This window comes from Megalops cyprinoides, chromosome 16 (assembly GCF_013368585.1).
Source record: "Megalops cyprinoides isolate fMegCyp1 chromosome 16, fMegCyp1.pri, whole genome shotgun sequence".
NCBI classification, from domain to species: Eukaryota; Metazoa; Chordata; class Actinopteri; order Elopiformes; family Megalopidae; genus Megalops; species Megalops cyprinoides.
In genome coordinates this window covers 26,392,233-26,418,613 of record NC_050598.1, presented here as the reverse complement: position 1 = coordinate 26,418,613, position 26,381 = coordinate 26,392,233, and the positions used below count along the sequence as shown (strand labels likewise).

The 26,381-nt window shown below is 42.7% G+C and overlaps 1 protein-coding gene across 3 annotated transcripts; it reads right to left on the bottom strand.

Annotated features, from left to right (window-relative positions):
- Positions 1-17,887: 17,887 nt before the first annotated feature.
- LOC118791660 (hepatitis A virus cellular receptor 1 homolog) lies at positions 17,888-25,582 on the bottom strand. Of its 3 annotated transcripts, none has more exons than XM_036549118.1 (11): positions 25,519-25,582; positions 24,894-25,235; positions 24,283-24,348; positions 23,680-23,754; positions 22,585-22,650; positions 22,052-22,141; positions 20,268-20,360; positions 19,511-19,591; positions 19,273-19,382; positions 18,311-18,392; positions 17,888-17,980 (listed from the first exon to the last, which is right to left on the bottom strand). In XM_036549118.1, the coding sequence occupies exons 1-11, from the start codon at positions 25,574-25,576 to the stop codon at positions 17,946-17,948; spliced, it is 1,098 nt and encodes a 365-aa protein (XP_036405011.1). In that variant the 5' UTR covers positions 25,577-25,582; the 3' UTR covers positions 17,888-17,945. The 3 variants fall into 3 exon arrangements, with proteins under 3 accessions (XP_036405011.1, XP_036405012.1, XP_036405013.1); XM_036549119.1 differs by having other exon boundaries at positions 19,535-19,591; XM_036549120.1 differs by having other exon boundaries at positions 22,052-22,096.
- Positions 25,583-26,381: the final 799 nt, after the last annotated feature.

Genomic DNA, 26,381 nt, shown 5'->3' with positions numbered 1-26,381 from the left:
CTCTCTCTCTCTCCCTCTCTCCCTCTCCCTTGCTGTGCTGCTCGCTTCCTCTCTCCATCTCTCTGCGAGAGCAGCTGGGAATGAAGTATCTTTTCCGGGTCACTGTGCCGAGGCCACTGGGGCCCGGGCGATTCGGGCCCGATGTGTCAGCACCTTTCACGCACACGTCGGACCGGCTCCAGGCCAGGGGAAGTCGGCTCTCAGCGAGCGAGCGGGCCCGAGGGGGGGGTGGGGGGGTATTGGGGGGGAGGGACCTCCTGGCCTGATGTGTCACAGCTGATACCCTCTCTCAGGCAGGGACACTGGAAAGGACATGACGGGAGACACAAACCATTACAGCAAGATCACTGTAAGCCTCCGACGCCGGCCTGCCCAGCAGGGGAGAAGTACATTAGTTCACCACGGCCGTCTGTGTGTTTCTGTGACCGAGTTTGCACTGGGGAGGGTGATGGCTGTCGAAGAGCTGCTTAGGGGTGGGAAAATCGCCTCTTTTCAGTGGTTCCTGTTGAGGGTAACAATTGGTCAGGGTATGAGGTCATTGGGAATGTTACATTACATTACATTATTGGCATTTAGCAGATGTGAGTCGCTCTTATCCAGAACGACTCACATCCATTACAGGTTTTTACAATGTTATCCATTTATATGATTGGATATTCACTGAGGCAGTTGTGGGTTAAGTACCTTGCCCAAGGGAACAGCAGCAGTGCCCCCATGGGGAGCCGAACTGGCAACCTTTAGGTTATGAGTCCTGCTCCTTAACCACTATGATACACTGCTGCGGAATGTTAACCAGTTGTATGGCTGGGGGATGATATTGGTGTTGGTGGTGGTGGGTTGGTGGGGTTTGGCTTTTGGGAGAGTGTGGGAGCTAAAATGTGATCACACCATAGGAATTCCAGACCCTCAGTGGGTTTTACCCCAGAAGAGGGAGCCCTGTGGCGGAAGATCAGCGAGGCTTCCCAGGGCTCCTGGGAATCACACCCTCATGGTGGCCCAACACACACACACACACACACACACACACACAGCGAGAGCACTAGGGTCGGGGCATGTTTGTCACAGTGACGACGGTCACTGGAGGAGCCCGGGACATTTCCTTGACAAACGTCTCAATCTGTCTTGTACGAACTCGTCCTGCTCTAATCTGCCTCGGGAGCGGGCAATCCGGTTTTCCGCCTGGCAAAGCACCAAGAGCAGTCACAACGCATTACTTTTAGCAGAAGGGAGGGAAGGGAAAAAAAAGCGTACAGGCCAAACGCATTTAATCAGTAGCGCCTCATGCAAACAGTTCACGTTCGCTGCATTTAATTAAGGATTAAAGGATATCAAATGAATAGGAGAGAAAAACGAGGAGAAAATGAAATGTTGCCTCTGTTGCTTTATCTCCCGCTATAAGCCTCGCTGTCTGACTACAGCCAGGAACCAGTTGTTTCAGTTTCTTTGCAGAGATCAAAAAAACAGACATTTAATTTACACTGCATCTGTTTATTTCTTTAATCAAAGCGAGGCCTCACTACTGCTAATACTCCAGAAAAGAAAACATAATCCTTACATAAAGCGCCTTTTGATTTTTTTTTTTTGAATTTTGTTTGTAAGTTAGTAAACTCGTCAGTCAGTCAGTCAGTCCTAGGGTACTCGAGGTCTTCAGGAGGCATTCTCTTCCTCCTCTTTCCCTCTGAGGAGAATTAACGTCCTATAGGAACCTTAGCAAGTGTGTCTGGCCTTCCTGCAATGTAATTACACCATTCCAGCTTCCCCCTCTGTCCAACATCTGGCAAAGATTTGTAAGTTTTTTCGCTCATATGATTCATACATCCGCTGCCAGCTGCACAAGATGTGTTGATAGTCTACTAAGGCATAACATAGTAAGGGGGGAAAAGCGCCTCTACCTCATGGTCACAAAGCACTGGCACTTAAATATCTGTGGCAATAATAACAGACTGGGTGGTTTATCTTGACTTGTGAAATAGCAATTGACCAATGATCTGAGTCCACTCAGCACATGTGCTTACATGAATTTGTTTATTTGGACAGCACACTCATATTTCCCTGGGTCAATAATGTCTTGTTTTCCCATTATATCAGTCCAGCATGTAGATTCCTGGAAATATCTGATAACTGTGTATTATTGTTAGCACAGAGTCAGTCTGTTATGGAGCAAAATTTGGTTGAAAAAAAAGAAAACCTGAACAAAGTTGAACCCATGTTGCCTCAACTTCACAGCAGGAAGCGTATCCACAGCTTGCTGTTTAGGGCAGAAAAGGATTGCTGTGTTTCTGTGGTGATGAAACCTAGGGTAAACGTTGATCTGTTGTGAATGTTTGTGTGTGTGTGTGTGTGTGTGTGTGTGTCTGTCTGTCTCTGTGTGTAGACATACAAAATATTCCACTATTAATGTCATTTTTATTGCAGTTTAATTTCATACATAGAAGGCTGCCCTGACACTTCAAAATACCACATCCTGTAACGCCGCTACTAATACTTCATTAACGCTCTATTACCTTGTAATTAACCAGGGATAAACCATTTGCAGTAATTACCTTTCTTCACCCTTAAAACAGAAACAATGATGAATGAAGTCGTATGGAATGGATTTACAGAGGGCAGTAAATATCATAGCCAATTCTATTCAGTATCGCTTGAAGCACCTGCAATCCCACGCAGACTAATTTGACGGTATCGCCTGCTATCTAGCCTTTCCTACCCTTGAAAATGCTGGGCCGCCTTTTGGTTTCAAACCCTTTTCGAAATGTCATCAATCTGCCCAGCAAAAGGTTGTGAGCCTTTAAGGATTTGTAAACTGGGATTGTGATAAAGGATTCTCCCCAGAAAGGACACAGGGCTCTGGAGACACAGCCGGCCTCACATTTCTCTCACTGATGACTGATTCCTGCGTGGCCTGTCAGCCCTGCCTGAGTGTGCTGCCTTCACTGCAAGTCGCACAAGCCACAGTCCCTCGTTCCGCGTAATGAGACCGAATGGCAAATGCTAACCGTATACAGAGTGACAGTTCGGGTGGCATGAGTATGTCTGAGCACCACTGACAGGGGCTTAACTGAAGTCCAGCTGTTTTTTTTTTTTTTTTTTTGGTTGTTGATATTATGGTGGAGGTAGAATTATTGATGGAAATTACAGACGAATGTCGTCCTGAGGTAACTGGGGGATGCAGTCACTGCAGTACCCAACACACTGTGGGTTTGCACCTCAACACTGGGAAAGGTTGTCTGCCAAATAATAAAGAAAAATAACAACACAACAATATCACTAATGACTGACAGCAGTTTTTTGGAGTCAGCGTTAGACACTTTGCCTGGGCACACTGCCTTGCATGCCCGGTGCATGGATGTCCCGCCTCTCTCTGAGTTTGGCCACGACATTCTCTGTATTTTTGTTCTTGCCTGCACATTGGCACAGTAGTATTACAGCACACAAGGTAGGAGCTCTGTGTGTGTATGTTTATGTCCATTGCTACAACATATATGGGTCTCGTATTACACACGAACAACATTTTTTTTTTTTTTGGTTACATCAAGTAGAAAATTGACACTGATAAATCTATGAGCTCAATAGAAACTTAGATTAAATTTGACTGATATATAAATTTGTGTACATGTCGTCTGCTTTATGTAATTTTTATGCAAATCGGACGTTTCGCGATATTAAATCGATGCAGAATCCTGCCTACCCTTGGTATAAGTGGCAACAGAAAGGCAATCCAGTCGAATGAGTCACAAGCTTGAGAAATATTCTTACCTTGCCCGCTGCATATCAATGAAACGCTTACATAAGACGCAATAAAGTGCCATTAAAAATTTAGGCTCCGTTTGAGATAAATACTGAAAGGAAGGATTTGAGCATCTGAATCTGTGGTGATAAAATGAAGGTGGCAAATGTGCAGTGGCATCTGTTATATGGTATTTCAAGAGCCTGGGCGTTCTTAAATGTGAACAAACATGATATTTTATCTCTCACCTATTTTGTATTTTTTTTTTTTTTTGTGACCTCTGTTCCCTGTGCTTTTTTAACTCCTCACCTTTTCCACTTAGCCTGCCACTACTCTAAAACAGAACAAAGCACATTCCACAAATGCATATACATAACATCCCAACATTAGTCGGTTACCCTTGGCAACCACGGCTCTATACAGCAGGGGCCACATGGTCTGCTAGTTTTGTGTGTGTGTGTGTGTGTGTGTGTGTGTGTGTGTGTGTTGTAGCTCATCTTTTAATTGTTCGGTTGAAGTCACGGTTTATTAAAGAAGCCCCATCTCTTGATTTACCTGGCCTGAGTTCAATAGGTAATCACTGTGCAAAGCTTTGCAACAACATTGATGGAAGGTGGGTTATATATCTACTGTAATTGATGGTTGTGGGCTACTTTTACATTAGCTCTAGACTCCAACTCCAATCAGCACCTGTGTGGAAGTGCTAACTGAAAGGTAACTAAACCTAGAGACTTACAACCCTCCGAGCACTGGAATTACACAATATTAACAGAGAGCATGCAGGTAAATCATTGTTTGAAAGTTTGGTTTGTATTGACTTTGCCCTGGCTCATAGGACTTGAGAAATGTTTATGAGGTCAAGTATCCTGTAGGATACAACTAAGTACTCTACAGCCATAGACGCTCACGCATTAACATTTTCACAGCCCTGTCTCTAGTTAGGAGAAGGTTTTCAGCAGTTTGTAAGTAGCTGAGACCAGCTCTATGCCTTAAGGGACCTGTTATGACATACAGTGACACATGCATCAAGTGTCTAGAACAATTAAACAGAGCACCCAACAAAATTCTACTTCAGCCTTAACTTGCAGTACAGAATTGACACAGGCATTAATGTTTTTCAAAAATAAATTGTCACGAGTCACTGAAATTCATGAAAAATATTGTGTAATAATAATGACAATAATTATCACACTTGAGCAAAAGCTGTGTCCTTTGCAGTCAGAAAAAAATGGTCTTCTCACTCTCAGACCACGGGGAGGGGGGCAGTTCCTACCTTCTGTAGGTTATGCGACCAAACATCACAAACGTCTGTTGGGTATAAGCGATACAGTTCATATACCCAGTTTGAAAGCGACTGATTTTAGGGGAGAAAATAGGACGTTTAAAGAGGAAAGTTTGTCCATTTTCTTGGTTCAGATACAGAGTTCAGTGTGTTTGCACGGCTAAACACAGCATGGGCATCATCCAAAACACTGCAGAGATTCAACCAGAAGTAACAAGTGAGTCGTGAAAACATTTCCCTCCGCCTGGGAAAAAGGACGCTTTTGAAAATGTGAGGATATTAAAAAGACGTCGGGAATCAAGCCTAGCTGGAGGGCAAGCGCCGCATGGGGAAACGGAGAAAAGAGCCAGCTGCGAAACGGAATTAGCGTACGCGCCGAGCGAGAGAGCGCGCAAGCGAGCTGCCGTCATTAATCACTCACGCTAATCCGATAATGGGATTACACCACACTCGTTATTGCACCTCGCCGACTACGACGGGGCAAAAATGCGTAAAACCTTGCCAATCCACATTCAGATTCACAGCTTTTTTTTTCCAGATGTTAGCTACTTATTATCCGAGTTATTATTGAGCCCGGTTGTTAACGTGTCTTTTCGCTGGCTACAATGTGGGGCGGGGTGCGGGTGGAGGGTCGAAAGGATGGGTGGATGGATAGATTAATAATTATAAAAGTTTTCCATGTAAATAGTGTTCCAATTAAAAAATGTGTGTAACATATGAAAGCAAGGAGAGGGACATGGATTTGGATGGTGTAAAACCATTCAGTTGGTGCTTTTTTTGAAGGAGAGGAATTTATGGGTATCAGTGATAAGGGTGCATGTCATTTCAGGTCTCTCCTCCTATTTCTACATCTCAGTCGCTGTGACTGTCAAAAAAAAAAAAACCTCATAAATTTGACTAACTACATCAATAAAATCCTCATCTGTTTCTATGGAAACTCAGAGCCTTGAGTAGGTTACAATTTGCCACTGAGCCCAGAAACACACAGGCATGCACATGTGCGCGCACGCACACACACACACACACACACACACACACCCTCACTCAAGTTTAATTCTAGAAAATGATCAACTTGTTTAAGCTTATTTTTAAAAATACATAATAATTGGTGGATTGACTTAATTACCACAACTACTGTTGTGACCACTGCTCATGACCATGACAACAATTGTTAAAAGTAACTATGACGTAGGATACTTAGGATAATAAACTAATTGTTCTGCTGCTGACAATAGAACTAGTATCAGATGGATATTGTGTTTAGAAGGATTCTCTGAGGAAAGAGCCGGGAAAAGCATCTGCCCAAACTGTACACTGAACCAGAGAAACGAAACCGCCGCCGATCTCGTGTGCGACCATGACCCGGAGGCGCAATCCCACTCTGAACCGTAACCTCTGGCTTCCTGATAAACGCTGTCAGCAACCCTACGGCATTGCAGCAAGGGGTGTGACAGCCGTGTGCTCGACGGGTGTCCCGTCAGCCGTGGGGAGGGGAAAAAAAAGAAGAAAAACGCACAGAAGCTGAGACAGAGAGGGAGAGCGGCGAGAGGCGCATTCCTCGCGCCCCTCTCAGGGAGCACAGCCGGTTTTTCCTGAGCGGTCGCTCCAGATTCCCCTGCCTGTGCCATCATGTCTGTCCCGGTCTCCCTCACCCCACAACAGGTTCAGCACCGCCACTGCTTAAGCTGTGGGAATGGTGTGTGTGTGTGTGTGTGTGTGTGTGTGTGTGTGTGTGATGAAACTGACCTTTTCCAATACAAACACACCTGTTCTCCTTCCTTATGGTGAACATGAAACCTTTTGAACCATGTTTGTCAAGAGCCATACAATAAACTTGCATTTAAATTTTAGTCGAAGTTAAGGTAAAAATGTGGATTGAATTCAGGCCTCAGTGCTATGTCCTTGGGCAGGTAACAAACTGGAAAAAACACTATAGATATAAGAGCTATGAGATGGCTGTAGCTGGAGTTTGAGACTTACCTCCTGCGTGTCTTACCGTGGCCGCCTGTAAATCAAATTACTGTCCTATTGTATTAAACAGGTTTCAGTAATTATGCATTATAAATCACAGTAACTCTGAAGCATTGCTATTGGCCAGCAGCTTGCTTGGGCTCAGTGGGGGAACAGCACTAACTGCCACTAACAATGACAAATTAGAACCTCACCAGACAAGTGCATGTTACACTGATGAGGTGATGGATGAAGCATTGACTATTCATTTCTGTTTTAACAAGCTGGATGATTTATTAATTGACTGCAAAAGGATTTGTTTGTTCTGAGTTAATAAAGAAGAGGTAACATCTGTGTAATTTTCAGTCCTTGACCATATTTAACAGATAAATCAGAGGCACAGAGGTCTCTACAGTGACTATCTGTCCCTGAGCTCTCCTTACCCGATTGTACATGTCAGTGTGTCACATCCTAGAATCTCATGACCTGTGACATTTACATACCATCAGCAGTCATGATCCCAACCCCCCAACATACAGACACACACACACACACACACACACACACACACACACACACACACACACACACAAGGTCATGCTTATTTGTTAAAGGAGCAGTCCTGGTTGTCATAACTCACAATACGCCTCGTTAAACCCGATAGGGGGGTCGGACAGGTTGGCAGGCAGTAGAGGTCTTAACCCTGCACACATGGGTCTCTCAATTTAAAACCAGGAACATGCTAAAACATGATAATCCTTCAAACAAACAGTACAGATAATCTTTACTCGTTCGTCCAATAAACATTACACAGCATGTGGTGTTGTTTTGATCTTAAATTAAAAAAAAATGTAAATAACAACCCATTTTATACTGACATTTGGATTTTGTGTTGTGAATTTATCGCAAAAACTCTTTTAAAAAAGGATGAGATTGAGTGCTGGGTTTGACAGTTATGTCTACCCTGCATTTTCTGCGTCCACATGGCTGCAGGCTGACGGATGGATAATGAGAGAGTGCAAGAGAAAAATGTCCTACAAACTCATGCGGCTGCCGTTTGCAGCGGGAGAGTGGAAAACGGAGGGGCGAGATTAGACCTTCTCACTTGCATGAAGTGTGTTAGACTGAGAGGAAAGACAGACTTCTGGATTTAAAAAAAAAAAACATACTTTAATGGTCGCTCGCTTGAAAGACAGAAAACTTGAGCAGAACAGCTTGAGCAATGTCCTGTCAATCTGTTTCCCGACCTCGCATAAACAGTTGATGCTGTTGACCACAAGAGGGCGCTCTGGTTGAATCCTGTGCAGGTGTGCGAGAACTTGGTGCACAGAGGCAGCCCGTTACATGCGGCTGTAATTAGCATCATCATGTTTCATCACAAGGCGAGAGGCAGCTGCCCTCAGGTCTTTATGGTAACTACCTCACACATGTGCTCCCAAGAGGGGCAGCTCCAGGTCCTGGGCAGCCCTGACATATCTGAAAACACAGCAGCTGAAGAGAATCATAAGACAAATGTGTTGCAAGTGTGTGTGTTTGTTTGTTTGAGTGCTGTTTTGGTAAAAAAAAAAATTACTTTGTCCTTTTTTTTGTTGTTGTATTTTTAGTTCACATCTTATCCACTAACAGGCACATGTCCTTAGTGTGGGTTCTTAGCAGAAGAGACAGAGGAGAATTCAGTCCAACGGGTTCCGGCTGACTTGGCGACGTCTCCATGGCAACAGTTAGTTCTGACCTTCAATCATCTTCAGAATGCTCCATCTGGCTGACATTCCGCTATTTGTTAATCACGTCCTATATGGGCCTCTCGTAGCGCCACACTCCTGTAATGACAGGAAAATTGAACAAAGGCAAATGGCTAATAATAATAAAACAAACAGAGAGCGAAAAGGCCTTTCGTTTCATTTGGTTTTTATCCTCCCTCGTTTCTGTCCCTCTCCAGTTGTCTGGATTGCAGGCTTCGGATGCGGATGTTTATGCAGAGAAGGGCACTTGAGTGGGGGTGTGCCACTCCGGCGTGAATTTACTAAGCACGGCAATTGACTGCACTAATCATGCGTGGAATTTTGTGTCCCTTTCTCTCGCGCTTTCAGGATGTCGATGAAACAGTAGTTGGATAACTCAAGAACGCACACTTCACAGGCTGAAGTATGCGTTTCCCTCCAGTTTTTACCCCTGAAAACAGACTTCCAGTACACAAGTGTCCAAGTATTTAGTGGAGGTGTCCGTCAGAGTACATACACCTGACAGTAACACAGCGAGTGTAGTTAATCACTGCCTCACTTCTTGTGGTTGTCTTTAAATAGTGCTTCCCCCATTTCCACAGTGACAAATCACATTTCCTTTAGCTGTTAGTTATTTTGTTATTTTTGCATGTCCTGTGTAAAATTCTGAGGAGAATCGCATGCCAATATGTTTCCAAACAGAACTCAAGCACCTCAGGATTATACTGTTTCCTATGCTCATAATTAATGGATTGGAAAATAATTGATCTCACCTTGATGTTCAGCGCGAGCGAATCGTTGGCAGTTTGCCAAGCCGTGCTCTGGCCCTTCACAGCAGTCTAGAGTATATCATCTGGGGGGGGGGGGGGGGGGGGGGGTGTGTGGTTGGGGGGGACAGCCATGCTGACTGAGTGTGACAGGTTTCCCCGAGGTGATCTCTGAGATGCTGTTGAGAGGCATTGTTTGTGTGAGTGGCAGTCACAGCGCACTTGGTGTCTCTGGGGAAATCTGAGCCCCGGGTACCAACTGAGTGATGGCGCTGCTGGGGTGGAGGTCTCAGAGGGGCACGGGGAGGCTCTGCCATGTCAACTGGCCTGCCCCCGTAGCCAGCCCGTCTACGGAAGAAGCCACAGGGCTACGGTTTTGGGATTCCCCCTCTGGACAGAGTGAGATTGTGACCACCCAGTTTTGACGGAACTGCCATCCACAGACCCACCCTCTCCTCTGCTCACTCACGCACTCCGTCCCACTCCCACAGACTCTGTGTGGTCTCCTCCTGTCTCCAGGCACACAAACTCCAGCCCTGCCACTGTGCCACATCCCTTGGCAAGCCCCCAGAGGGTAGCCTGTTGATGAGCAGGGAGTTGGAAACACAAAATGTGGTTTAGCCTTATCTCTCGAGGTTACAGTGGGAAATAAAAATGTGTTCCAAAGCCAACAGGATAGCCTTTTCCCTGTTGTGTTTGTTGTTCTGTTTCAATGAGTAAGTCATTTCCATTAGCGAGGCAATGGGTATCTCATAGTAAATGTTTTTGGACTGATTCAATAGACGTCTGGTGTCAGTGGGAACAGTATAACCATAAATCTATTGCACTAGTATCTTAAGGCAGGGGTGAGAGGGCAAAAAAATGATGGCATAAGTGGAACTCCCCTGCTGGTATAACAATAGGGTGTGATGCTCACAGGGCTGGGTAATTCATGTCTCTGTCTGTTTTTCTCTCTTCCTTCTCTAACATATGACTCTCACACACTGTCTCTCTCGTACATGCACACACACTCACAAACACACACGCTTACAATAAAAATGTATACTGCAAGTAATTAAGAAATCCGTTTTTTCCGTTCGGCTAGCACACGTGCTGTTCCTGCCCCTGACTGAGCCCCAGCTCTAAAGTTTTATTGTCTCCTTGTGTGTGTGTGTGTGTTTGGTTGGGCTTGTTATGTCAACGGCTGGCTTCAGTTTATTTAAGAGTCGTTCACTTCTATGCCCCTTCTCTTTAATCTCACCCACCCATCTTGTTTCGTTTCCCCCACCAGCTTCCTGTTCTCTCATCTCTTCTCCGGGAGCCCCGTGCAGAGCTCCAGAGGGGACCCCCATCCAGCTGTCCCTGGGGTTCGGTGGTTTTGGGGGAGCCAGGCCAGGGCATCGTCCCTCTCTGATGAGGTTCAGCCCTGGTGTGTGGCGCTTCCTGCGCCCACGCCTCTCGTCCTTGATGTGGCTAAACCGTTTTGTCAGTGATTCATTGACCCCCCCCCCACTCCTTCCAAGACCGCCACTCCTCACCCCCCACCCCCCCCCCCCCCCACCCCCCCCGACACCACGGCCACGGCCCATGCCCCCCCACCCATCCCCCCGTGGGTCCCCAGTGTTCCGGGGTCTGGCTGCTCCTAAACGGCTGCGTTCCCACTGTTTGCCTTTGAAGGAAAATGTTTTGTTTCTCTCTCTCTCTCTCTCCCGTTTCATTCCTCCGCTCTTCCGCATCTCCCTCTCTGTCTCCGCCGCTGCCGAGGGGGGCCGCGGCTGCTGTCAGCTTGTGGCTTTGCGGTCGATCAAAGCCCCTCTGATCTGGGGGGGGGGCGGCGGGGGGCATGCGGCACCATCAAAGGGGCTCATTTACCGCCACCTCCATTTGTTTATCTGCCGCTCATCAAAATAATCAGCGCATCTGTAACGGCCCTGGGGGACAAGGATCACAATATGAGACCATACGCCCAAAACAGGACAAGTGGCGCATAGGAATACGACACGAGGGAAAAAATCTTTAGGAAAGAAAATCTGTGTGTTTTAATAGGCTGTCAAAGCAGGGAGGGATAGGTTTAAACGCTGTTTGGACAGGGGGGTGTAGGGAGAGTATCTGAATGTTCTGCTGTGCAATCTCCTCTCTGTCATGCCTCACCTTTCCAATCATAGTGTTGAAAACAACAGGGGTCTCGGGAAACCATGTTTTAACTGCAGATCCTCCAAGCCAAGGTATAGACGAGTAAAGTTACAACATCTGAGAGATGTTCTAAAGAGAAGAGGCCTGTAAATGAACAGATGACAGAACAACTAAACGACCAGAGAAGAGATCCACCTGTGAGAGGCCCTGATACCGAGCAGAGAGAAACTAGGTGACAACAGGTGACAGGTCATTTCTTTTGTGCATGAAATTCATTCTCACTGGCTGGTGACACAGCTGGTGTATGCTGCTAAACAGATTCATGGTAAAAATAAATGGAACCCATATCCCAAACATTTTCAACACTAGCAAGTGTCCTGATGTTTTTCACGCTTGTTTAGAAAGAAAAAAGTGAACCCCTAAAAGAACTGAAGCATGCAAGTAATAAATAATAATATACAAATGAATTAACCACAGGGGTCCTTGTGTTTCTCAGAAAAAGCAAACACTAAGTCTTGGGTTCTGGAGAGGACACTAATGGTAACTGAGTGGAGGGGACCCTGGTTATACAGACAGTTTGCTGTGACACAGGTCTCCCTCCAATCTGTGAGGATTCCCTCAATAACAGCTGTTTCAGACCCCCTGAAAGGTATCAACTCTCCCAAATTAGGTAATTAATTATGCCAATTAAGTGATTTAGAGGACAGATGGATAGAAATCCAGGAAGCTCCTGGACCCTAGAGGCAAGCTGTTGATCAAGACTAATTTAGTCCTGAGAGCCCACAAGGCTCAACGGTGTGATAGTGCTTCCCCCCAGTGTCCAATAGAGGAATTGCGTTTGAGCACCACCACTGAAGAAGCATCTTTTTCATTTTCAAACTAACATTCATATTCATATTCATATTCAAGAACAACAACCTCCCACTTTAGCCATGTAGGATGAGAAATCAGTTTTAACAAACACAGATAAAATAGCAGAAAAAGTAACATAGAACAGTATGACAGAATTTTATTTTTCAAAATTAACAGAAGAAAACAACAGCAATCAAAATTTATTTTCAAAAAGATTCAAAATTCAATCAAAACTGTATATATGCACTTAATTAACACAACTTGATTTTATTCTACATTTTATTTTGGTTAAGCAAAGCAAGCTTACAATATCTAGGACTATGGTTTTAAAAAAAATATATGAATGATGAAAAATTCATGTACATGCACAGATACAGTACTCCGTCACATCATTTCCCATCATTCTAATGAAACACTGGCCTTTCCACACAACATCAAAAGAGGTTAGATCCTTTTATCTGCCAGGCTGAGCCAAGAGATTTCAAAACTGCTCAGCAATGCTGCACAAAACATCCTTATTCCATGTAAATGGAGATAAGTAGTCAAGTGTACAGGTTGCACAACATTATTGTCCAATTTCACAACAGTCACAGTCAATCAGGACATATACAGAGGAAAAGATCAGAGTGAAAGAAATCTCACTCATACAGGCGTTGTCATTACCTACTCGTCTGAGTTTCAACATCAACCTTCTCCCACTGATTCTGGAAAACACCTCTTGTTCCAGGTTGTGATGTTGGCAAATACATTTCATGACACAGAGGAGCAATACCCTCCCACAGAAAGGGGACAAGGATAGGGATATTGTGACATTTTTGTTTTGTTACTACCTGTACTCTAGTTCTCCTACCCAGTTGAAATGGAGCCTGACCAGTGGCGTCGTTAGGTCCGATCATTCAGGGTTATAGCCCAGAATATTTTAAGCCTAGCCCTGAATATTTTCGCCCTGAAAAAGGAGGTGTTTATAGCAAAACAACAGACTGTGGAACAGAGCAGAACTTGACTTGCAGCGTCCGAAGGCATGATAATATTTATTTATTATAAAGGTAGATATAACCTCCCCAACCTACCGATGCCGATCTACCGATCTCCCTTCAAAAAAAAAGACAAGCCCCAGGCAAACGTGACTTAGCCCTGGATCTATTCAATAGCTAGAAACTTCCCTGAGCCTGACCATGCATTTATTCACTGTGTGATTGTAATACTGTGAAATATTTATTTATTCAGGTATACATGACTGCATGTGTAGCTACATTCCTCACCATATTTGCCTTGCCTGTCAAGTCTGTGCCATTATGTCTTTAATAAAAGTTCTAGGAAAAATAAAATTGTATTCTGTTCTGTTCTATTGTGAGTCTGCCTGTCTGAGGACGTGAAGTCGTGAGTTCAGCCATTGGTATGTCATATATACATACAAACACATACACACATATGCACACAAACACATAAACACACACACACACACACACACATATATATGGGGGGATCATGTGACCAGTGGCCCTCACTCATCAGACTCAACTGCAAAGAGGTGTCCAGGGCTGCTGACTTTAAAAATTATGTATGTGTTACGTATGTGTGCCTCTCGGGCTTGCTCGGCCCGAAAACCACTGGAAATTCACTCCTCTCATTTCACGAGATATGAGTAATCTCTAATGGCTTTGCAAAGTGGTCCTGTAATTCCACACCCCTCGCCGTTTATGTAAGCCTGATCGAAATCACACACTTCAGTGTGTCTGAAGAGATTCTGTTATGTAATCGCATTAATTGCACCTGTGCTTCTGCATCACCCAGAGCTGTGGATCTCATTACCAGCCCCTGCTCCGCGTTCACCCAATCGCTGGGCAGCACACTTAATTTTAGCCTGTGCTTTAATAGCGCCGACCGCAGAAATATGAGCACATAATTGAGGTAATTATCCACAGCAGAGAAATGATGAACAATAGTGCCATTATTCTTGATAGTTTTCATAGTTTTTTTTTTTCTTTTAATAACAGTATTTTTATAAAGTTGCCATTGACGGTCAGAGGGCTATGGGGCCCGTTTTACCCGGGTGGGTTATTGCAGGGCAAATGATAATGGCATGCGGTTGCACTAATAAACAATGAAAGTGTATTTACAATTCACCTGTGCTATTTTTGAAACGGACAACGCCGGGAACAGGATGGGTACAGCCGCTGGCATCTCTCAGCCCTTTTAATACAGGACACCTGGGTGTATTTGAAGCGGCTGCCCATGTTGACCCAGCAGTAGAATAGCCCACCATCCTCTTGGCTCAGACGGAGAGAGGCGACGTCCACTCAGGCAGGCTGACGGTCTCCGGCCAGCCACTGCGCTGTGGGCTTTGTGACGCACAGGATGTTCATTTGCACTAACGCCGTTAGTACTCTGGATCATTCCACCGCCTTGACCCCAAACGCAAGTAACATAGCGTTCCAGAGTCACAGGGTCTCTGACACCTCGTGCATAGGGTCAATGTACAGCCGCCCCCCCCCTCGTCCCCCGTCTTGTGTGCTTGTTACTGGAACTCAATTGTGCTATCTGAGGTCTCTACTTCTGTCCCCTCAAAATGGATATCCTTCTCATCTCTTGCCCCCTTATCACTGCTGTTCCACCAGGATTAGGACTATCAGGCAGTGGCAATGACAGAGCCCTTATGACCTTGTGACCTGGGGCTGCAAGATCAAACCCTGGAAGGAACACAGCGTTGCACTTCAAGTAGTCAATACCTTTGAAGATTTTTGAACGTAAAAACTAATGTGCTTTGTAAGCAGTTTTCATCATTAATACTATCCCTTCTGGGGAAATGTTATCTGGAATGGGGATTGCCCACTGGTAAACCCATGACTAGAACTGAAACTATCAGAGCATTGATTTCCAACATCACACACTTCTCATTTCTAGGTGCTGACGATGCCTCACTTCAGTCTTCAGAACTTGCTTCCCCCCTTCCCATTTCCCACTGTGAGAACAAGTCAGCCTGAACCGGTAAAAAACCTACATTGTGTGGATTACATAGGTTATAACAGTGCACAAGCCACAAGGGCTTATTCTTGTTTGAAAAAAAAGACACTGACACTGCGCACCCCTTGTGGCACACATCACAGGCTACCCTGGGGCCACTCGCCCCAGACTTCACCACCTTTCATCTAGCATCTGTCTGTATTACACTAGCACAGGTGTACCACCGGTGTCAACCAGCAGTGTTACTATGACAACAGTAACAGCTACAGGTGTAGAATCTAACTCGGGAGAGGCAACAGCAGAAGTGGTGTTGGTAACCCACACAAGCAGTATATAACAGTCACAAACACAGCAGCCCTAACTGTAGTGTAGTAATACTATAGGATAGATGGTATGGCTGGAGTGGTAAAGAGCAGAACTAGTAGCCAAAAGGTTGTTGGTTTGATTCCCAGGTTGTACACCACAGTGGACAGTGTAACAAATCTGAACTGCCTCTGGGTGGTGGGACACAGTGTGGTGTAGCAGTAAGAGTTTGTTACCGAAAGGTTGCAGGTCAGTTCCACACTGGGAAACTGCTGCTGTATCCTTGGGCAAGGTTCCTGACCCAGAAATGCCTCAGTAAATACCCAGGTGTATAACATGTGAAAACTGTAACCTATGTTAGGTTGCTCTAGATAAGACCATCTGCTAAATGCTGATAATGTACTGTAATGTAAACATGCAGCAGTACAAATGGGTAACATAAAATTGGAGACCAGTGTAAGACTGTCTGATTAACAAATATAATGTAGTTTCTATATTTTTAGATTCTTTTCATAGCAGTCATGAAGAATAATTTATCCATGGTTGAAAAGCTGGTGGAGTAAGGTCATAGTGGCTTTTTGCTTGGTGATGTCTGCTTAAGGTGACCCTGGCAAAAAAAAAAAAAACAGCCTGGGTTTTGGGCACAAAGAATGTCAAAGTCTTCAATGCCTTTGCCCCTGATTGTGATTGCTTCTGTGATTGTGTGTGCAATTAGCTGAAGGGGCAAAATGAGGAGCACGTTTCTGTTACTCAAACATGATATTTTTTTTATTTAACAATGTGTTTTCATTGAAAATTAATTAATAAAAATAAGGAAAACGGAGCACATTTGAAGCAAAGCAATACTGACTCATTTGTCGTTTGTGTAATACATCATTTGTGTATGTATTAATTATATAGATATATAGACATATATTTAGATAGATAGATAGATAGATAGATGGCAAATATAAAGTCATTCATTTGCTAAAGAAATGTCATTATTCAGGACAGCTTGAACTTATGCATGTTTTAGAACATCCAACACTTTCATCAGAGCAACTTTACATTTTTGAAGCTCCTTGCCTTAAAGTATATTAAATTATGAAGCTTTCTACATCCTGAATGGTATCTTCAGTTTTACTGACAGACATGGAAACATGTTTTGGTTCCCTTCATGTAATTTTATATCATAGAATGTTGTCTTAAATTGTATGCAATAAAGAATCAATGCAATAAAGAGCCAATCTTTAGTGAGAACTGGTAGGACAACCAAAATGTTTCATGTGGTGTTTGTGGAATACTTTGCAGAGATGGAAGAAAATCCATATTGATCATTGTATGTCTACACAAATTGGAATGTATGTTGCTTTAGGTTGTTCGCTGTACTGAAGATATCCTAGAAGCTAAATCATTTACATCCTTAAGATTCGATTCCAACACAACAATATGTATGACAACTGTAGTCCGGTTCCCCTTTAAATCTGCTGATCTCAAAAAAAAACTGTGCCTCATGAGGGACGCTTTCATCTGAACTTCAGCACAGCTACACATGTGACCCTTTTAAGTTTCTGTACTCATCAACACGAACCGTTTAGATTAAACGAAACCGAGGCAAAGTAAACTGCACTGGAGGAAGCAAACTGGTATGTTTCTTCCTTTATGTTCTTTGCCACAGTCAAGACACCCTGCAAGCTAACCAATTCCGTCTCAAATATTCGATCCTGGCACGGTAAAATGTGCGAGTTCCCTTTTAAATCTGCTGATCTCAATAGTTGTGAGCGTGGGCCAATTTCAGTTAAAGGAGCAGGAAAATCAGTATCAGAACAGATGCCCGAGAAGTCAAGGACAGCATTAACAGTCATCCTCTTTGTCCACTGGGTATTTGTTCTCGACTGCCATCTCTCTGTTCTGCATCTCCAGGCTGGATTCAGGGGTTATGATGCAGGTGGAGGCATCCGTCTCATCAGTCCTGATGATGAAGAAGAAGAAAATGCTTGCATCATTCACTCACCTGATGTGTGGTATCAGATTTATAAAAAAAAAAACAATGACACGTATAAAATGCTTAATGTCTCCAGAACAAACGTCAAAGAGCACCGATGAATAATTAATGCGGCTGAACACAGAATGCCATGCTATACAACCAAGTGATTGGGATGTTTGGGGTGATTGATATCAATGCCTTCCTTATGACTAAGGAGTGTGTCTGGCCTACAAAGTTGGTCATGGTTTCTCCCACGGGTGAGAATTATTCAAACACTCAATGTTATCAAGTCAGGTAATACTTACAATTTGAACTGGCTTCTTCTGCATTGCTTTCCTTCAGAGGGAAAAAAAGCAAAGCACTTTTTGAAGCACTTTCAGACCAGACATTATTATGATTCTTTAAAATTTTTCAATTATTTTTATGATGTCACATCAGATCAAAAGCTTTACTCCTTTAATGTATCATATCAGCCTTAACTGTTTATATTTAAGCCTTTCTTTATGAGGGTGGACACGAATGAGGTTCTCTACACATATATTATTTAGTCTGATCTTCTTTACACTTATTTACAGGTACTGAGAGATTGCACTTTTGTAAGTGGCTTTGGATAAAAGCGTCTGCTAAATAAATAAATGTAAATGTAAGGTCAAGGAATGGACTTACGCATGAAATGGACAGACACAAGCAGAAGAACCACCACCAGCAGGACTGAAGCTAGAGCTATCCCAGACTGGAGAAGACCGTCCTGAACAGTATAGTCATGGTCACTGTATGGTCAATTTGCGTGCATTGTCACACAGCTCAAAGGATGTCTGCCTTTAAATAGCTTGTTCCTATCAACAGCATTCAACTACAGTCAGAATGTCGTCATGTAAGGCAGCTTTCGCAAAAAAAAAGCTTGGTTCCATCAACCACATTCGACTATGGTTAGACCGTGGTCATGTAAGGCAGTTTCTGCATACAGCCAGTTGTAGGTGAATCAGGAACGAAAGTGACTCCTTCCAGGTGCTGTTGTGTACCTGTTACTCTATGTGTGGTTACACTACACTGGGCACAAATGAACCCAATGTTTATGTAACCGATTAAGGAAGGAAGTAAGAAGAAGGAAGCAGTCTAGAACAATGACACGTAATACTGCAACCTCCTGTAAACAGAAACTACCAGACCGCGATATTGTTTACAGTGTGGGAGACGGAGCAAGAACTTTCTTTGAATTTTATTCACACTGGGGTACTTTCTGCTTGCCTGTGTACTTGTTAACCACAAGCAAAAGAGAGTAGTATCACGTGTATAGTCTACACAGCACATGAGGATGTTAAAATCTGTGAAGCTCAGCCATTTTTTTTCCGTCTAACTAGCTATCTAGCCAATGGTACATGACAAGATTTTTTAGCAAATCAGTTACACTGATTGTTACTTGTTCACCAAGAGAGGTGTAGCAGAATTGGGATAGGCTTCTGAGGTTGTTCCTGAACTACATCTCAAGATACCTGGTGAAAAACACAGTTGGTGGTTTTTTTTTTGTTTTTTTTGTTTTGACTGCTGGGACCATCCCCCCATAGGTGAACATGGCTGGTGAAAACAAGCCAATAACTGTCCTGCATAATGCATGCACACACTTCTACCTTATCAGTCATTCTCATGAAGTCATCAAAATCATCTATCTCAGTTTCACTCGTGGAGTTGGGGCTTTGAGGTATAGATGTGGGACATGCTGGCCAGCAATCCAAGCTGTCTACACAGAGAATAAAAGAAACATAATAAATGTTTTTTTTCAATGTAGTAAATGAAAAAAACCTGTGCATTAAGCATTACTCTACCAAACTGTCACGCATGCAGTTGTTGTGGATTGAGTGAATGTACCTGAAAGGGGAGAGGAGTCTGTACCTTGATTTTCTGTGGTAGCTTCCATGTCAGTAGACCAGGATGATGACCCAAGTGTCTCTGTTTTGGCACAGGTATTGGAGACAAATTTACATCAGGCAGGTAACAAACACTGTAAAACATAAAAATATTTTTGTACATTTTTGTGACTTTTTTTTTCGCATGTCAGAAGAAATTTTTGTTCTTCTTTTTGTGTTATTTACTTTTGCTTCTCAAAACAGAACTTCATCCAAACAAATGTTCCACAGTAGAAGGGCATGTCAGTTTGGATTTAAATGAAACAGTTGTCATTATGTATTTCCCACATCAAAAACAGACTTTTTCCATGTTCAGCGATGTAAAATGAAACATGAAATATCTTAGCTGTACAAAAACAAAATTTGAGAAATATTTACCATTATAAGAAAAAACTAGCAAACATGTTTACCACGGTGTCTTCTAAGCCACATGACATTTTTCTCTTTACTGGCCATGTGGCCAACATACAGCCATATACTGTAGCTAACATTTGAGCTAGTCAACTTAATTCTTTAATTATAATCTAACATGCTTTAGAACACAAACGTCAGGATACTATTTATATTTAAATATGAAATGAGAACTGATCTTCTCCCATACTGTGTCCTGCTGTATGTGCAATCTGTGTAATGAGGCACTTTGTAGCCCCACGTGTTGGATGGTTGAATTGCTGGGGCAGAACTGCTTATTGTAATATAGACTACAGAGATTATTTCACCTTGCGTGCTGGTGTCTGTTCTCGAGATCCATGTGGTCTCTGGATCCATTGGCATGGGAGTTGATTTCAGTGACTCTGCTGTTCCAATAGGCACTGGAAAGAGATTGCCATCAGAAAAACGTGACAAAATATGGGCTGTAAAATGAGAAGCAAATTCCAGTTATATTTACATGCATATTTTCAGGTTTTTGGCAAAATATGAATTTGTATTCCATATTTAATCAAAAAGCTGTATGTTCCAAGTCAGGTCAAATATTAAATACTTTGAGAAAAAGATTGATATTCAAAACAAAATAAATATTCAAGTCAAATGTTTGGGGTCAGAAATATTCAAACATTTTTGTAGACATCATTTTTGTTGAATGACTTTTTGTTCGAACATTTAATAAGGCATCCAATCAGCATTAACTGCTCACAGATTTAAACAGTTGTATTTGGAAAATATTTCTTACCCTTATTGCTTCACATGAACAGCCAGATCATACATTTAGTGAACATCTACTGGTTCAGGTGTTTAATCAAATAATCTATGCATTCATGAAATGTTCCCTACATTTACAAGTTCTGCAAGAAAAATAATGTTCAAGGAAAGTATTTGGATGGACATTCCAAACATTTCTGAATTCATTTTTCTATAGGCAAATGCCTTGGTGCATGTGTATTTGTTTGTTTCAATGAAGCATTTTCATCACATTGCTCATTTTCAAATGACTGATGCAGAGATATTCAAACTTTTTTTAGTTTGACCATCTCCTTAAAATCGCAATTAGTTCCCGGATCAGGCAAATCCTGCCCTTGTTTGGGAGCAGTACTTTTCAACAGCGGGAATTAATCAGTTTTTATGGAATGATACCCTAGATCAGGGGTGTCCAAACCTCTCCTGGAGTACCACTTGTCCTGCATGTTTTAGATCTCTCCCTGCTCCAACACAGCTGATTCAAATGATCAGTTTGTTATTCAGTAGCTTCAGGAGTTCGTTACGAATTGATCATTTGAATCAGCTGTGTTGGAGCAGGGAGAGATCTAAAACATGCAGGCATGAAGGCATGTTTGTGGCCTCTTGATCACTGATGATGCAGGCATCATCTTCATTCCCCTAATGCATGCAAAGTCTTGTGGCTCTAATTTTGAGTATGCATATTTGTCTCACAGTTTTTATTGCCAAATTGCTGGCAAATCATTGGACCCACATTGGGCCCACCTTAACTGAAACTGCAATTGTCTGTCAGTGAGAACATCTGACTTTAATTTCAAACACCTGATGCCAATGAGTTATCCACGTCTTAAAAGCGGGTGTGTGGGAAGATGATTCACCTTGCTTTTTGTTTGTTGAAGGAGTTGTGATGCATGCTTCTGATGCAGTGCTTAGTTTGCTTTCTGTGTGTGAGGAAATGCATAGTAGTCTTGTGAGGCCTTTCTATAAAATCTTTTTTATTTATATTTTTGGTATAAACAAAATTTGCCTGGTATTCTAGATCTTTCTTTAAAACCTTTACTAACCTGGGGGAGCTACTTTTAGTGATATTGGCTACTTTAGTCAGTTGAGACAAGTACCTCTATTGCAGCAGGTGCTAAAGAGAATTTCATATGAAAGACATGAAAAAATGAAATGCATTCATGTCTCTAAAAAGAGCAGCTAATCTTGGCTTGGATAGCTATGGATGTGAAAGCATTTTATAGCTGTACTTGAATTGGAAGAATCTTCCAATGTGGACCTCAAGGCATGCAGCATTAGCTTTCATGTAGACTGAACCATTGCTTGTGGATTACAGAGGATGTTGTACCTTCTGTGTGACTGTCTGTGAACAGTTTCCACATGTCCTCTGGATCTGTTGGTTGGGGGAACGGCACAGGTTGCTCTGTGATTAAAGGTTCTGGACAGAGATGGAGTGCAAAATGTGATATTGAAGCTCTATATTTACATTTTCAGATACTTTGTTTAAAAAAACGCTGTATTCCACATTTAAAATTTTAAGATTGATGGCAAAATAATATTTGAGAGAATAAGATTTTGGAACATTTAGTAGACGTAATTCTTGTAAAATTAATTTTTGCACATCTGAAAGTGCAAGAGTTTCATATATTTAGTTCAATTTCATTTAACAGCTCATACATTCAATAAAGCTTCCTACGTTAACAATGTGAGGAATCCTATAATAAAATTTACCAAACTTATAAATGTCGTAGATCCAAATGTTTTGATCTGTCTGTTACATTCCAAGTAAACACACCCAGAGGTTTGTCATTAGATGCTTAATAAGGCCGAAGTTGAAGTTCCAGTTAGAGAAACGATATTAAGTGGAAAGATCACACCTACCTTGTGTAGTAATGTCTGCAGTCACAGTTGTCTCATCAGCAAATGCATAGGTTGTTTCAGGCAGTTCTGCAGAGAATTTTCCATGACAGGCATTTTTTTAAAAAAATATCTGAACACCTCATGCATGTTTTGAATATTATGTTTGACTGAGATCAGATAAGTTCAAGTTTCACTTACAAATTTGGTCACACTTTACATTAATATGCACATATGCCCATGTAGTTCCACTGTAACTAACTGCAAGCCATGTCAGGGCTACCAGAGACTCTTGCCCCCGAGTGATCATTCATCTGGCTTAGCATAGTCAACGGGTCGAGTAGCAAGATGCTGTGTTACAACTTTGTCCAAAGTCATCATCGTAGATTCGGACCAATACTGTCCATGTTGCGGTTTGTGGACTTGTCAACGATCTGTGAAAACATCTCTTTTGACAGCTTGTGCGATAAACACTGTCTGATGTGACAAGCAATGTCATGAGTGGATAGGTAGCTGGCCTGTGTAGGCTATTTGACACGCTAAGCTGGGAGATTGCAGTTCTGTGCTGTGATGTTTTGCGCAGGTCAACCTGAAAGACAGGTCATGTTCCGCTATAAATGCGGACTTTATGATTGCACAAGCGAACTTGCATGGATGAAGCGGCAGCAGTTACAGTGGCCACAGCTCCCGGCAACGTTGACGTATAACGAAGAGCCCGAACAGCTCCTTTGTGTGAGGGATCTGTATCATGCCGAGACAATACCTTTTGCCGCTTGTTCCATAGTGTATTTTTTTCGAACACACGGTGCAAAGCAGTTCCCGGGCTCGTTTAATTTGTGACAACATACACCGAACGTTTGTCTGTCATTACCGTTTTCATCTAACCAAGCCTACCGCCATTTATTTTTCACCCTCCGTCATTGTGCTTGTGCCTGCGCCAAATTTCACAAGTTTCGCTCCCATGCTCCATCTATTTGAATGCATGCTACCGTATTGTGCAGTAATCCTCCTGGCACCGCCTCACAGAAAGTTGAAACGAGTTGCCGATTGGTTAAGAATAGTGCTCTCGTGCCAGTGCTGCTCTCGAGAAACAATATTAAGTGGAAAGATCACACCTACCTTGTGTAGTAATGTGTGTGGTCACAGTTGTCTCATCAGCAAATGCATTGGTTGCATAGGTTGTTTCAGGCAGTTCTGCAGAGAATTTTCCATGACAGACATTTTAAAAAAATATCTGAACACCTCATGCATGTTTTAATATCATGTTTGACTGAGTTCAAATAAGTTCAAGTTTCAATTAGAAATTTGGTCACACTTTACATTAATATGCACATATGCCAGTGTAGTTCCACTGTAACTAGAGCCAGAGTTATTCGCCACCCCCAGGTGCTCGATCCAGCAGTTGGGTAGTCGGGGTGGTTGTCCCTGTAGGATTAGCAGCCCAAGGGGCATGGGCAGGCCTCTGAAGCAGCATCGATTGGACCATCCCATTACATGTGGCCATTACACAGCATGGCCGTTACACATGAATGACACTGCAATTGCTACCTACAGGGTTACACAAGTTAGTTACCTTCTGTAACTAATAACGTGACAAGGCTGTAACCAAATGCCATTACATGGGAACATTTGTTTGTTTGTAAATATTCTTGTAAGGGGCAAGTCAATGTAAAGTGTACCCAGAAATACAATATGAGGTGGAGACGCTTCTTTGAGCTCTACCGAATGCGAGACTGGTTGTGGTCTCTTGCTCGGGGAAGTCGGGTGTTTCTGTCGTTGTAACAGGTGCTGGAAAAATGTTGAGACAATGATGACATCAGGAAGCCTTTGTGCCATTTGAAGAATAAAAACAACAGCACTCGGCTTGAAATAGTCTTTGTAAATTACTTTAAAGAGTTTTTAAACATCCCAGTTTTTTTTGGAGGGGGGGTTATGTAAATGTGACATTAACTCTGTAATATTTGTAATGTCCCCATATTCTTTGAAGATGCACTTATTACCCCCAAAATATAAACACCTCAATCAAATGAGTATTGTATATTGAGTATTGAGTAATGTGTCTATGTAACATGCATTGAACCTGCTTAAAATTGCTTTCATCTGCCCATCTGATTGCTGAATTGGCTAGTTTTCTAACTGACTGGCTAGCCAGCTAACAGGTCAACACATTGAAAACTTCTTCTAAGTACCTTAAGTAACATGAAAAATATACTAGCTGGCTTCCACATATAATGGAGACCCTATCTAAGCTAAACCAAAACGAATCAGCAATTGGCACAGAAATAGAGTAATGGCAGAGAGCTGATGTGATGTTGCCCAAAACTTCCACTCACCCTCCTCCAGGAAGAGGTTGACTATAATCTTCTGGTCATTAAACCATCCCGGTATATGCACTCGACATCCATATATCCCATAATCTCCTTTCTGAGCGTTGAGGATGGTCAGAGAGACATCTCCTGTCCTCAGATTACCCAGCAGCTGATACTTGCTTGACTTTCTGTAGGTCACTCTAATGCCATCGGTTGAAAGGAACTCATTGTTACAGCCACTGGAAGGAATGTATCCTCTCCCCCAGCACATGTGCAGAGGGCCGTAGTAACGTGCATTGTATCTGCATGGCAGAGTAACACTCTGCCCGATATAGCCATGCACTGTCACTGGGGAGGACTCACTGACTGCGAGCGAGAGAGAGAGAGAGAGGACAATGAAACATAGTGAAAACAAGCCATTACTCATTATACTGTTCAATCCAGTAATATTGCCCTCCTGTTACTTAAATATCACCAGCTGCACTGATATTACACCAAAGTATAGTCTCACACTCACAACACCTACAATCTTGTATGTTGGATGCAGTATTGTAGACTATTTTTCGACTGCCATACAGAAATGATTGCACGCAATTGTTCTGGAATGTCTATGCCCAATTCATGCCATTTAAATCCAGGGTGATCTTACCTGGGAGCAGGTATAAGAGGAGCCAGCTCAAAGAGATGTAGCTGTTATGCGTGTGCATTGTGAAGAGATCACACAGCAATAAGACGCACACATATACTTTCACCAGACTTTTGAACTCGTGGGTCAGATGAATTCCATTTCCTCATTCGCACTTAAAAAAAAAAAAAAAGTGGCATCATCATTTGTGGCAAGAATGGCCAAGTATGGCACGCAGGATCAAGACTGAGCCGTTTCCTTTTTTTCTGAATGGTTTTGGTTTTATGAAAGTGATGAGCATAACTTCAGTGACATCAGGAAAAAGAAAGCATCTGAATTAACTTCTCTTTCACAGGAACGCAGCCACTCACAGTGTGAAGGGATTGACTTGGTTCTGGACAGGAAGTTAAGAGTTAATCCTTCAGTCTCGCCATCTGAAATTGAGATTGATGCTGGGCATTTGACCCTAACCATTCAATCATGTGGCGTTTTTTTTTTTTTTAATACAACAGCAAAGGACAGTACCAAAATCACACAAGTAATCTGTCATATTAATGATATTTAATTATGAGCAATACATTTTGTGCATCCATTAATCTCCTAAATGTCTCCAGTCAAACTTTTCCTTTTCCTTCATGGAAAGCATATTGTTTCCCTGATCTTGCCTTATTTACTCTCTCCTCATCTGCATCATGTTATGGCAGATCAATACACTACAGTTCAACATAACAGTGTTTACAGTTCAGGAAGAGCCACCACGAGGTGGTTCTGTAGTGTTCTCAAAATGGAGTGATTGCACACCTTGAACACATTCACACCACAGAAAATGAAAATGTTTTAAGACCTCATTTCTGTGTTATGATGTTAAAAGTGGGTGCTCAAAGCAC